Raw genomic sequence first — 14,023 nt, forward strand, 5'->3', positions numbered from 1 at the left:
GTAAGTTAAAAATTTTTGAGACGCTAGAAATCCAGGGTGTTTTATGTAAACTCCCAGTTTATGTTAGACAAACCTGAGGTGATAAGAAATTTTAGGCACTAGAGGTAAGGAAACATTGAGTTCTGCTTCAGAGATGCTATAGGGCTCACGGTGTGCTGCTGTATGTAACTGGTTTGTTCCTCTCCCTTTTAGTCTTATCAGAGGGCAAAAGGAGGATAAGAAACTGGCATGACAACCTGAGCTGATCACAGAGTGGCCCTCCTTCGAATGAGGGCATGATAAAAGAGGAAGTAAACTGCTTTCTGAGCCAGAATGCTTAGGCTCGTGATTTTCCAATGGTTCAAAAGATCACAGGGGAAGACCCACAGAAAGGGGTCTTGTTTTCATCACCCCCTTTCTGGAAATGTCTACCCAAAATGTATACAAGCCCGGGCAACTGGGTATGGTTCCAAGTTTACAACCCCTCTCTTGAGGAGCCTGTTTCATCTTTGTCTGACCACCTTTTGGCCCGTTCTCTGTGGTTGTTGCTCCTCCACTAACCCGTGGCTGCCCCCAGACAGGCTGCTAACCCCAGTTAGAAAGGGTGGCTAGGGCTTGCTGCACTTCAGTCAGAAGCAGGCACTGACCTCTTCATCTTCATCCTCATCCTCTTGAAGAACCATGTCCAGGATGTTCCCTTTGATCTTGAAGTCCCGTGAGGTGCTGAGCTTTATATGCTGCATCAGGTTCACCTGTGACAGGATTGTAAACATGGGCACATTTTCCTACTGATAGGTCCTGCCCAGGACAGCCTAAACTATCTCTGACAAACCCTTCAGTTCCTCTAGGAAGGCACACACCCATTTGAATCCATGAATGTTTGGATTCAGGCCATCAGAAACAGAAAAGAACTGCAGATTTTTCCCCCACTGCAGTTGTGTTGCTTCAGTTTGCCAGGTCCCTTCACAGGGTAAATGGAATTGGTAGAAAACAGTATGTTTACCTTGGACCTCTTAGAAAGGTGGATGAGAAATTTTTCATACTGTTCAATGGCAAAGATGAGATTAGGGATTGGCTTGGTTTCCCGAAGAGCTCTGGCCTACAGGGCAAAGAAGAGAAGACCTAAGTTTTGGGTTCAAGGTGTTTTTTTTTTTACATAAATTTATTTTTGGCTGCGTTGGGTCTTTGTTGCTGCGCACAGGCTTTGTCTAGTTGTGGCAAGCGGGGGCTTCTCATTGTGGAGGCTACCCATTGTAGAGCACGGGCTCTAGGCGTGCGGGCTTCAGGAGTTGTAGCATGCAGGCTTCAGTAGTTGTGGCTCACGGGCTCTAGAGCACAGGCTCAGTAGCTGTGGCACACGGGCTTAGTTGCTCCGTGGCATGCGGGATCTTCCCGGACCAGGGCTCAAACCCATGTCCACTGTGCTGGCAGGCGGATTCTTAACCACTGCGCCACCGGGGAAGTCCCTTCAAGGGTTCTTGAAGTCCTCTGAAGCTGTCTGTAGCAGAACTGCTCATGGCTTTGGAAGAAAGCTAGTCAGTCTTCCAATCAAATGCAGTTTTACTTATATACCAGTAATTAAGATTTTTTTAACAGTTCACTCTCAGCAAAGGACCTAAATGCTAATGGAGATTGCAATGAATCCTCCTATTTATAATTCCTAAATATCTGTTACCTAGAAACTGGCTGAGGGATGGACCATTTGTAGATTCTTGGTTGCCTGACTTGATATTCTTGTAGCAATGAGCCCACTCTACACTACCTCTATTTCCTCTCTCTGGTCTACATATGAGTTTTCATTGCTGGTATTAATACATCTCTTTCCCCTCAACTTGAATTGTAACTTGTAGATCCTTCCATATGTTTCTTAAGTATATAGACATGTTTCCATATATATTCTTTGAAACTACAAATGAGGACATTGTTTTCATCTTTTTTTTTTCTTTTTAACATTATCTTGGGAGAGAATCCTATATCTGAACATTTAGATTTGTATTTTTTTCATGTCTGCATAGTATTCTGCAGTATAAATGTACTATAAACCCATTTAGCCAGTCCTTTATTAGTGGGTATCTTAGTTTTCCCAGTATTTCACTTTTACTTTACAACACTGCTAGGACTATTCTGTACATAGGCCTTTACAATTTCTATATCCTAAAAATGCAACTGTTGTAGTAAAGAGTGTGTGTGTGTGAATGTATAGGTCTAAAATTGAGCAGTTATTGCCACATACTGTTTCTCACCTTTGCCAGCAGTGCACTAGAGAACCCACTTCCCTGTACCCTCTCCAACTGTTTCACATCCTTTAGGGAGCACCTTTTGCACTCATTAACTTTTCCTAAAACCAGTTCCTTCGCAATGGTTATCCTAAGCTATTTCTATTTTTAAAGAAAGAGCTCAAGATTTTCTGGTACTTCCTGAATAAAGTATATGTTTTTTGGTTCAGAGGGAAAAGATGTTCCATCTGAACATAAAGTCCATGAGCTGAGAAGGAGCCATACACAAACATTTCCCCCCCAGCTTTACTGAGATATAATTCACCCATTTATATTGTACAGTTCGGTGTGTTTTCGTGTATTCAGAGAGTTGTGTAACCATCACCATAATCAACTTTAGAACATTTTCACCCCCGCCCTGAAATCCTACACCCATTTTAGCAGTCACCTTCCCAGTTTCTCCAACACCCCCCTTCCCCCCACTCCCCAGTTCTAGGCAACCACTAATCTGTCTTTTTAGATTTGCCTTTTCTGGACATTTCATATAAATGGACTCATTATGTAGTTTTTTTCTGACTGGCTTCTTTCACTTAATATTTTCAAGGTTCATCAGTAACCACTTTTTTTTTTGGCCGCGCCGTGCGGCATGCGGGATCCCAGTTCCCTGACCAGGGATCAAACCCATGCGCCCTGCAGTGGAAGCTCAGATTCCCAACCACTGGACTGCTAGGGAAGTCCCCGCAACCACATCTTGATCACTGTCAGCAGCTTACCATGGCTGTGGGCCCAGCAGCGGTTTTCTCCTTTTTCTTTTCTCCTGTGTGTTTTAGGCTCTTACTCTTCTTGTTCTAAAGAAATAGAAACAAATTCTGTCATTCCTGAAGATTGTTCTGTAGAGCTGGCAGGCTAGTGGTAAATTTCTAGTATGATTACAGTGGAGTATGGGGGAACTCTTAGGGGGACCAAGTCTGGGTGAAGAGATTATCCTGCAGCAGATGCCGGAAGGTGGGAAGCATTCTGGGACGCTTTATAATCCTCATTTTTCTATTTTTTGTTGGGAGGTTTACCATCTTGCTCTTGGATGCATCTAGCACATGGAAGTGAGGGCAGGACCAACCATTACTATAGCAGGGCAGCCAAGGGACTAGTGAGGCACAAAAGGACTGTCACGGTTAAGTAGGAATAGGTGTTTCCCAACTGGGAAGTTAGCTAAATTTGGGTTGCATAAAGAAGAGGAAGCTGGAGAAGCTGTTCCCGGAGCGATGTATCTTACATGACAAGTGGTTACATGCTCCAGAAGGGTTTAAAGGTCATAGGAACACTTATTTCCCTATGTTGTACATAATTAGAGAATAAAGAGCTCCTGGAAAAAGGAAGAACCAATAAGAAAGGGAACCAAGAAGAACAGGACTCTGATAAAGCAGAAGAGAATTGAGACATGAGTCAGGAGAGACCACCCAAGTGTGAGGTACACAAACAGGAACCTTTTACCTGAAGGGGAGTTCTGTGCCCTCCAGGAATGGAACATTACCACGTTCCACATGACAAGGAAAAAAATTAAAAACAGAGACCTGCAAATGGAGACAAATTATACTACTGGAGCTATATGAAAGGCAGGAGGCTTGGTCCACACGGCATGTTCTGGAAAATAAGAAAATGCAGGGATCCCAGAGATGCTGGTATGAAGAAACTTGCTTTTGGCCCTGGAAGGCAGGGTAGAGGGTGAAGACTTTTTAAGGGAGGGGCAGAGTATCAGCCACAGATAGAACTCATGTGGACCAAATGGGAAGTGAGCCATCTTCCTAAAAGTTGTACCCAACATGGCAGCTTGTTGGAACTCCCTAAATCAACCCCATCTACTGCCCATTTCTGCTGATTCAGGTAGGACTAAAATTGTAGCTGGAAGAGAAGCAGCTTTTTTTTTTTTTTTTTAAAGATGTTGGGGGTAGGAGTTTATTAATTATTTTTGCTGTGTTGGGTCTTCATTTCTGTGCGAGGGCTATCTCTAGTTGTGGCAAGCGGGGGCCACTCTTCATCGCGGTGTGCGGGCCTCTCACTATCACGGCCTCTCCTGTTGCGGAGCACAGGCTCCGGACGCGCAGGCTCAGTAGTTGTGGCTCACGGGCCTAGTTGCTCCGTGGCATGTGGCATCTTCCCAGACCAGGGCTCGAACCTGTGTCCCTTGCATTAGCAGGCAGATTCTCAACCACTGTGCCACCAGAGAAGCCCAGAAGCATCTTTTAAAGGTATACAGTTCTGAGCAGGATGCTAAGGGTTTTGGAGCAATGGCTTTCATTGCTTTCTTCCCACTGAGATCCAAGGCTATGAGAAAAAGAAAGGGGCTATAAGAGAATAAACAGCTCTCTGAAAGATGTGGCAAATGCAATCCAGATTTCTAGATAGAAGTTGGAGTTAGTGGAACCATGTGGGCTCTTGCCCAAGGTCACTCATTAAGCACATCTCACAAAGAGAAAAATGTTTGCCTGTGGATCAGCTGACTCGTCAAGTAAGGCTTTAAGTCAAATATGAATCGAGAAGGGGGGAAATATCCAGGGAATACATAAACTGGTTTTTCTGTAATGTAGAAAAAAAGATAGTCTAGAAGGTGCCTGGTGATAAGCAGAAGAAGAGCTTGAGAATGGGGTCAAACACAAAACCCCAAAACCTCCCAACATTTTACATGTCAGTGAGTACCAAGTATGATTCTAGAGCAAGGGGTAACCAACTACAACCCAGAGGCCCACTGCTTGTTTTTTAAAATAAAGTTTTATTAAACACAGCCAAGCTCATTCATTTGTGTATTGACTATGGCTGCTTTTATGCTACAACAGCAGAGTTTAGTTGTGACAGTGACTGTATGGTCTGCAAAACCTAAAAGCATTTACCATCTGGCCTTTTGCAGAAAATGTTTGCTGACCCCTGTTGTAGAGTCAAAGTACTTGGGTTCAAGTCTCAGCTTGGCCTCTTAACTAGCTGTTCTTGGTCTTTTTTTTTTTTTTTTTTAATTTTAAAAAAAATTAATTAACTTATTTATTCACCTATTTATTTATTTGGCTGCGTTGGGTCTTTGTTGCTGCACGTGGGCTTTCTCTAGTTGCGGAGAGTGGGGGCTACTCCTTGTTGCAGTACGCGGGCTTCTCATCGCGGTGGCTTCTCTTGTTGCGGAGCACAGGCTCTAGGCATGCGGCTTCAGTAGTTGTGGCACGCACGCTCAGTAGTTGTGGCTCGTGAGCTCTAGAGCGCAAGCTCAGTAGTTGTGGCACACAGGCTTAGTTGCTCCGCGGCATGTGGGATCTTCCCGGACCAGGGCTCGAACCCATGTCCCCTGCGTTGGCAGGCAGATTCTTAACCACTGCGCCACCAGGGAAGTCCTGTTCTTGGTGTTTTTAATACCTAATATTACTATTTGGCAAAACGTTCCATAGAGTTCAGCTTGGGAAATGATGCTGTAAGGCCTCGTTCATTTTTTTAGAACAGCTAACATTAGAGAACACTTGCCTGATGTTGTGTTAAGCACTTTCCATGCATCACCTCATTCATTCTCACTATGGTTGCTACTTTACTTACATTCCCAAAGGATGCCCAAAGGCATGGATTTGGAATCACCCAGAAATAAACCAAGTCACTGGGCCCAAGCATGTTTGTTTCTCCCCTGCTCCAAGTGTACACATATCAAATGCCTTCTCTCTCCAAATCAAACTTTTTTTTTTTTTATATAAAGACTTCCTTGCTGTAAAGACTTCAAACCTTGGCTTGTTCTCATATGGGCACCTTTGGCTTACTGTAAGTAGGGAAGAAACTTTATATACGCTTAGCTCAGTTGACCTAGTGGTCCCCTGGGAATATAAGGAGTCCTTTCCTACTTGAGGATGCATTTTGGTACAGACTGAATCACTTACCTGTATGTAAGAAATGAAAGAATAGCATAGCGGGGTCAGGTGCGAACCTGACAGCTTCACCTGCAGCAAAGGAGAAGGAAATCAATGTAACTGTGGGAATAAGATGCTTTCCCCGTTCCTAGGAAAGGCATTCTCAACTCACCAGCTTTTCCATATTTTTCGGAATTCCTCTGGAGTGCTGACACACCTGGAGATACTAACAAAAGATTCCAAGATTTAGCATGCCCTCCTATATAAATGTCCCATGAAACTACAGGTAGTGACTCAGTGAGCAAATGGAGTATGACTTATTGCTCTGACTGGAGAGGGAAAAGAAAATAAGCTACCTTATTCATGGAGAATCCTAGACTCAAGGCTTCCTTTTTCCCCTCCTCTAAGCTCCAAAGCTTCCCAGACAGCAGGTAATAAAGGGTTTCTGTTTCTGACTTCTTCTGTTTATTGCTTTAAAAATCCTTCAGGCTGGTAGTCCCTGCATCTAGAAAACCAATGACTTTGCTGTTTTTGCTTTAGAAAAAGCCAATAAAGATTAGAGGTTCTCAGTATTTCTACCACAGAAGCTTAGTAGCCATACCTTGTAGCCAGAGCTGCACCTTCTCAGAAATGGCCACACTGCTGTTTGGGTACATGGTATGAGGTGGTCTACTATCTTTCTTGGGTTGTCTGTGCCTTTCTAAGTATTTAATGTGGCTCGTTGCTAGAATCAGAACTAAATTACCTAGTTCTTATCACTCTCTGAATGTCTGCTGAGAATCAAAATATTGCAAGTACAAAAAGAGTTTCTTGTTAACAGATACTAAGAAGCATTAACTTAAACCCAGGGCAAGTTATGCCTTTTATTTTTTAAAAATAATTATTCCCTACCCTAGTACCTGACCTGTGAGGCATTTAACACCCACTTGTTAAAGGAACAAACACCTTGTCAGTGCCCAGACTGGTCTGCAATAGTCTAATTTTTTGTGCAATTGGAATCAGATTAAGTTCTATAGCTATAGTTTAGACTGAGTCTTAGAAGGTGTTTGAAGAGGCATTTACTCTCCATCAGGTGCTACATACTCATATCCTAAAGAAACAAGGGCCTCTAAAAACAGATCTAGAATTATGCCTCAACTGTTATTTCTGGGCCTGTGGAGACGGCTGTCACCTACTGATCAAACCATCACTTGCAAAGATGTAGGCAAGAGCTCTCTGCACAGGGGCATTCTGCAGCAGGGGGTAATGTCCTGGCTGGGTGGGACAGAATGATAGTAGTGACTGTCTCTCCAATACTCACATATCTGACAAGCGCTGTAAGAATGGTGTACATTTTGCAAAGGTCCTTTAATAAGGTGTCCACACAACTGCCTGATGGCAGGGCTGTCTGCACCAGCTCGTGGAAAAATGTAAGCAGAGTTCCCAATTGTATGATGATGGCTTTCTCAATGGGATGATTTGGTAGGGTTGCCTGAGAAGAGGCTTCTTCTGAAAGGAAGGGAAACTGGCATATTCAAACCCAACTGGCCTTATTTTCTAGTTCAAGTGAAAGAGATTTAGAAACCAACAAAACATCATTAACTAGGAAGTCTGTACGGAAAATGAGCATGTATTTAATTCATCATGCAGAATACATTAATAATCATGTTGTCATAAGGCACACTACCTTCTACTTCCTTCATTACTTTGGAAATCTAGCACAAACAAACAGAGCTCAGGGTATCTGCTTTTATGCAGTCCTCCAGTTCAGATTTTAGTTAACTTACCTGGTATAATTTCTTGGCTCACTTGTCCCTTAAGCTTGGTGATTAGCCAGTCCACTTCTTCTAGGACCTTCTCAGCCTGACTCAGAAGAAGTAACTGTGAAAGAAAAGAATGCTTGGCATGGCTCATTGCACATAGCTGCTGTTGTAATATGATAACCATGGCCACCTGCGGGTGGGTTACAGGCCTCAGGAGGTGAGCCACTATAATTCACTCTTCACAGGGAATAAAATGGAAGGTAAGACAAGGCTATTTCCAAAGGGTCGGGGATCAACACTTACACAGACAGTAGGGGCAGCTGTTCTCAAATTCACCACTGCAAAGTGGTTTGTTTTCTCCACTTCTACATCCTGGGGAGGGAAAGAGAGGTGAGATATGACAGTAAGGCTGTTCCCCTGGCCTCTATCCCCAACTCAGGGTGTTGTATTAAAGGCTCACTATGGTACCTGGTCTATGTCTCCAAGATGTCCATGGATATCCTGGGACAAGTCACGCAGCAGGGTCACAGGACTCTTACACAAAACATGGAGGCTGAAGAGCAAATTCATCAAGCCCTTGCAAAATGAGGCATCCTCTAGGAGTGGGAAGGAAAGAAATATATATAATATTATATTATATATATTATAATATAATATATTATATATATAATATATATTTATATAATATATTATATATAATTATATATATTATAATTATATAAATATATATTATTATATATTATATATAATATATATATAATATATTATATATATTATATATAATATTATATATATTATATATATTATTATATATATAATATATAATATAATATATACATATATAATATATATATTATAATATATTATAAATAAATAAATATATATATATATATAAATATACATAATCCAAGTCAGTCCTTTGGGGGGTGTGGGGTGCCTAACTGGAACATGTAGCTCGTCATATTTCAGGCACAATATCCCTGTGCTGCACACACTCCAATCAAGGCAGCTCTCCCACAAAGGTGCACTTCTATCCACGAGTCCAAACAAGGGAGATGTTTCCCATTATTAGTCACTATCACTGCATAACTAGCACACAGGTCAAGAAACAGGACACTACCAGCACCCCAGAACTGCCCCCTCCCCCCACCAAGGAAACTGCTATTCTGCCTTGTAAGTGTAATCCAGTTTTGTCTGATTTTGAACTTTATCTAGATGGAATCGTACAGTAAGTACTCTTTTATCTGTCTGTTGTCTTCTGTTGAATGTTATGTGTGTGAGATTCCTCCATGTTGTGTGTCAGTGGAGTTTGTTCATTCTCATTACAGTGCTCCACGGTGTGTATACAGCACAATCCCTTGATCCATTCTACTGCTGATGAATATTTGGGTTCGATTTTGCCTATCAGAATAGTGCTGCTGTGAGAATTCTTCCACCTATTTTTGCTGGCAGTGGAACTGCTGGATCATAAGCATATGTTTAATTTTAGTAGTTAGATATTGCTAAACAGTTTTCCAGAGTGGTTATACCAACTTACAGCTCCAGCAGCAGCGAACGAGAGGTTCAACTGCTCTATATTCTTACCAACACTTGGTACTGGTATTGTGTGTGGTTTTTTCATTTTGGCCACTCTGGTGAATTTTCTAAATGTTGTTTGGTGGTGATGATTTTCTATAAAGCCTAAAAGGAAACATGTCAGGAAACTTACCCCAGCTGTTTTCCTTGCAAATCTTAGTTGTCCAGGATAACATCTGCACAAACTAGAGATCATTCAGATATTACAGAAACATGCCAAAAGACAGACCTAGGTGTTGCCAGACTAAAAGAGCCCTAGACCTTTCCAAGTCTAAGCAAATCACCTGCTAAAACACGTGCCTGGATCTAAAGTGGTAGTAATCTACTAAAAATAGCATAAAAATAAGTCCAAAGTTATGAGAAGACTTCTTGATACTTTTCTCAAATATAGCATATGACTCAATTCTCAATGCCCTCATTAAGGGCCAAAGGTCCTGGGGTCTGGGCTCTTACCCTTTGAGCGTCCTCTGCCCCTCCCACCACCGTCCAGGGCTAAAGTACCCTTTTTCCTCTTCCCATGCCCCACATTCTCTGCATTTGAGACATCTTTAAGGATAGTAAGCTAACAGAGGTGCAGGAGAGTAAGATCCTGGCCATAGTGATAGTTGAATTAGCTATTAGGAGCCAAGAGGCCACAGGAGGTTAAAAGAGAGAAGGGATAAAAAAAAAAAAAAAAAAGAAGAAGAAGAAAGAAAAAGAAAAGAGTTCAGGGAAGCTTAAGGTCTTGGGATAGTAGGTCCTATGTTGCCAGATACACACTCAGCTTTCTGCTTCAGCAGTTGTTTGGGATAGGCTTTCAGCCACAAAGGCACTGAAATGCAGTGATACTTAAGAGTAAAACAATGATTAAGAATCTAGTTTTTGGGGCTTCCCTGGTGGCACAGTGGTTGAGAGTCCGCCTGCCGATGCAGGGGACGCGGGTTTGTGCCCCGGTCCGGGAAGATCCCACGTGCCGCGGAGCGGCTGGGCCCGTGAGCCATGGCCGCTGAGCCTGCGCGTCCGGAGCCTGTGCTCCGCAACGGGAGAGGCCACAATAGTGAGAGGCCCGCGTATCGCAAAAAAAAAAAAAGAATCTAGTTTTTGATCTGTTGGGGAAAAAGATCAATTTAGAGGCTAACTGAAAGTTCTCTGCGAACTGATATAAAAAGTTTCCAGAATACAGTGATTACTGTAGAATACTGATTTCCAGAATACAGTATTAAATGAAACAAATAAATAAAGCAGGATGCTGAACAAGCTTTTGTGTGAAGAGGGTAGGGTCAGGAATAAGAATCTATATTCATATTGCTGTATAGGAATAAAAAACTCTTTACATAAGAAACTAAAAGAAGATTATTTACTTATCGGGGGAAAAGAAGAACTGAACAGATGGAGGACATGAATAGAAGGGAGACCATTTCCTGTAAATCTTTTTATAATTTCTGGTTTTCAAATCATAGAACTTTATTACCCATTCAAAATTAAACTAAAAAAATTTAAACAGACTACCTGAAGTTACGAGGGGGTACGTGATGAAAATTAAATTTAAAAAGTTCCTGTTTATATTAGCCTTTCCAAATCTATTTATTTTCCCTCAGATGTCACCATGTTCCAATTCTCTGTCCATGTTTCCTTCCTAATCCTGGGTTCCTTGCAGCAAAAGTAGCAATATGAAAGAATGAAGCTGAAAGTAAAGTGCACATGCGTTGTTTGGATCTAGGATGACATAAGTAACAAAAGGGATTTTCTTTGGGCTACCTGGAACTAGGACAACAGGAAAATCAAGTCTGCTTTCCAGTGCTCAAACACCATAACACACAGGGCTGGTCTGGCTAGCGCTTCCTAAAGCAAGGCCTTACACAAGGAGGCTTGCATCTCAGCACTCCAACTTGTCTCCTCACAGATCAGGAAAGAGGTGTGGTAGAACCACACAGCCCTAGGCTCTCAAGGACTCTCTTTATCATCCTCTAGGGAAATCACTCCTGAATGGAACAGACCCACAAAATGTGGCACTTCTCTTATTCTGTATGTGTGAATGCTCATGTGGGTACATACATTCTTCGTGTATGTGTGCAGACCCATACACATATACCTAAAACGTATCTGGGCAGAACTGATTCTGTTTTAGGACTATGATCATGCTTTCTGACTTATCACCTTTTGTTGAATCTCTCCCAAACTCAGTACCAGCTAACCTTGATGACAAAGTTAACTGCTGAATGTCAGCTACCTTCTTGATAATTAACATACTTTCATTTTAGAAAAGAAGAGAAAACACCAAGAATGGGGAAAAACCCACATTAAGAAGGCTGAACTCCACAGATAAACAAGATTTTTTCTGTAGTGCTTACTGTTTACCCTTGACAGTGGCCAAACCAACAAAAGCAGTAATTATAACATGGTAGAAACACTATGTTGCGAAAGGTACATCTTATACATCTTATATTAATTCAGAAGCATAACTGAATATATTATTTTAAATAAGCCAGATTTCAAGCAGACATTTAGATATATACTTTAGGACGTAATACTCCCTGCCTTCTGAGGGATGCTAAGTGGGAGTGAATGAGTGGTACTCATACCTGAGTGGAGGAGGGCTCCAGCAGCTTGGACAAGTTGGAGAGAACAGTGACGAGTAGGAGGGCTTCTTTGCTGTTAAAGTCTTCTTCTTGGCTGCTAAGTATATTCAACAAGGATCTCTGAGAAAGGAAAAGTATACACAGAAACATATTACTAACAGGGAGAAGAGACATCTACCTGGAGATTCCTAAGGCTGGGACAGAAAGGATTCAAAAACACCAAAAATCTGGGGCTTCCCTGGTGGCGCAGTGCTTGAGAGTCCGCCTGCCGATGCAGGGGATACGGGTTTGTGCCCTGGTCCAGGAAGATCCCACATGCCGCGGAGCTGCTGGGCCCGTGAGCCATGGCCGCTGAGCCTGTGCGTCCGGAGCCTGTGCTCCGCAAGGGGAGAGGCCACAACAGTGAGAGGCCCGCATACCGCAAAAACACCAAAAATCCAAGAGGATAAAAGCTGAAAATAAACCTGGATTGAATAGGTGGTTTCTTACCCTGTTTCTGATTCTAAGTGTTCTCTTGAGAACTATGGACTCCTTCTCCAACCCCCTGCCAAATGTACATCAGGAATGAATTGTGCACCCAGTTTTTTTTTCTCTTTGTTTTGGCCGTGCCACACAGCTTGCGGGATCTTAGTTCTTTAACCAGGGATTGAACCCGGGCCCATGGCAGTGAAAGCACTGAGTCCTATCCATTGCACCGCCAGGGAATTCCCGTGCACCCAGTTTTGGGTGGCTCGCAACTCCCTGAAGCCCATCCACTGACCTCAGGGCTAGACCACGCCCCAGTGCTGGTATTCCCTATACACCTTCCCTGTTTCTCTCTCACCACCTGAAACACTGTATTTTGTCTGTTAGTCTCTTCCCACTACAATGTAAGCTCTGTGAAGGTAGGGTTTTGTCTCTTTTATCCCTTGCTATATCGTCAGCACCTGGAACAGTCCCTGGCATATAATAGGAACTTTAAAATTATGTATTAAAGAAATCTTCTGTGATAAAAGATCCTGATATTGTGACAACTAGTGGTTAGAAACTAATAGGAGAGACTTCCCTGGTGGCGCAGTGGTTAGGAGTCCACCTGCCAATGCAGAGGACACGGGTTCGAGCCCTGGTCCAGGAAGATCCCACATGCTGCGGAGCAACTAGGCCCGTGAGCCACAACTACTGAGCCTGCTCTAGAGCCTGCGAGCCACAACTACTGAAGCCCGCGCACCTAGAGCCCATACTCCGTAGCAAAGAGAAGCCACCACAATGAGAGGCCCGTGCACCATGACGAAAAGTAGCCCCCATGCTCTGCAACTAGAGAAAGCCCGTGGGCAGCAAAGAAGACCCAACGCAGCCGTAAATAAATAAATTTAAAAAAGAAACTAATAGGCTTCACTGTCCAGTCTTTATGCAATCTGACGGACAATGCCAAATTACATTTGCATGTATTAATGGGCTCCTGGCTATCTCTCTGCATCAGCTCAAACGGTGATTCTTAGAGGCAATGACTCCTGCAGGTTGGGGTGGCTTAAATACACATCCTTCCTAGAATCCTTTTAAATGCATTCTCTCTCATTCTAAGAGCTCTGTCTTGTTGCTTGAATGATGACCCAGAAGAAACTCCTGTTCTACTTGCTCACTGTCTGCCCATTCTCACCAGCTGGCCCTGCTAACAGTCCCTTTCCAAGGACCCTCACAAAGTACTGCAGTTTCCCAGGCTTCTCACCTGAAACTGCCGGATCTGGAATGCTGCTCTTTGAGTGACACTGACTTCCACCTCTTCCTCCTTATCTGTGGCATCTAGGAAAGGAAAAGAACTCTATCTTCTTTGAAATGGGCTTGGGCTTTTTTTTTGCCTTTTCATACTAAAATTTTAGGAAGCCAAAAAAGTCTGGAGGCAGATTTGATTATATTCCTAACATTCTGCAATTTCTTAATACTATATTCCATTTTCCAGTCACTGGATAAATGTAATCCAGTAAGTGTCAATTCTGAATCCACTAGATGTCACTCCTTACCAACATTAGGACTTCTCAGGTGTCCTCTGGTAGGTTAACAACTAGAATTAAGAGGTTTGGTTAAGAAAGACAAACTCAGAGCCAATC

General features: G+C 42.7%; 1 protein-coding gene across 6 annotated transcripts in view; it reads right to left on the bottom strand.

Moving 5' to 3' along the window:
* Positions 1-14,023, bottom strand: part of FANCI (FA complementation group I) — a 79,375-nt gene that overhangs the window by 1,999 nt on the left and 63,353 nt on the right. For 2 of the 6 annotated variants that reach the window (XM_022564062.3, XM_089906814.1), the window contains 13 exons: positions 13,645-13,718; positions 11,943-12,059; positions 9,515-9,566; positions 8,275-8,402; positions 8,110-8,178; positions 7,831-7,924; positions 7,365-7,552; positions 6,237-6,290; positions 6,095-6,154; positions 3,767-3,898; positions 2,969-3,043; positions 983-1,078; positions 627-731 (listed from right to left, as the gene is read on the bottom strand). In XM_022564062.3, coding sequence (XP_022419770.1) covers positions 627-731; positions 983-1,078; positions 2,969-3,043; positions 3,767-3,898; positions 6,095-6,154; positions 6,237-6,290; positions 7,365-7,552; positions 7,831-7,924; positions 8,110-8,178; positions 8,275-8,402; positions 9,515-9,566; positions 11,943-12,059; positions 13,645-13,718 — 1,244 coding nt within the window. Of the gene's footprint in view, positions 1-626; positions 732-982; positions 1,079-2,968; positions 3,044-3,766; positions 3,899-5,233; positions 5,521-6,094; positions 6,155-6,236; positions 6,291-6,420; positions 6,570-7,364; positions 7,553-7,830; positions 7,925-8,109; positions 8,179-8,274; positions 8,403-9,514; positions 9,567-11,942; positions 12,060-13,644; positions 13,719-14,023 lie in introns of those variants that run through there. The other 4 variants (XM_022564061.3, XM_089906813.1, XR_016392008.1 and 1 more) reach the window with 4 other exon arrangements.

The sequence above is a fragment of the Delphinapterus leucas genome, chromosome 2 (genome assembly GCF_059928025.1).
Source record: "Delphinapterus leucas isolate spDelLeu-1000000601 "Yukka" chromosome 2, BTC_Dleu_Yukka2, whole genome shotgun sequence".
NCBI classification, from domain to species: domain Eukaryota; kingdom Metazoa; phylum Chordata; class Mammalia; order Artiodactyla; family Monodontidae; genus Delphinapterus; species Delphinapterus leucas.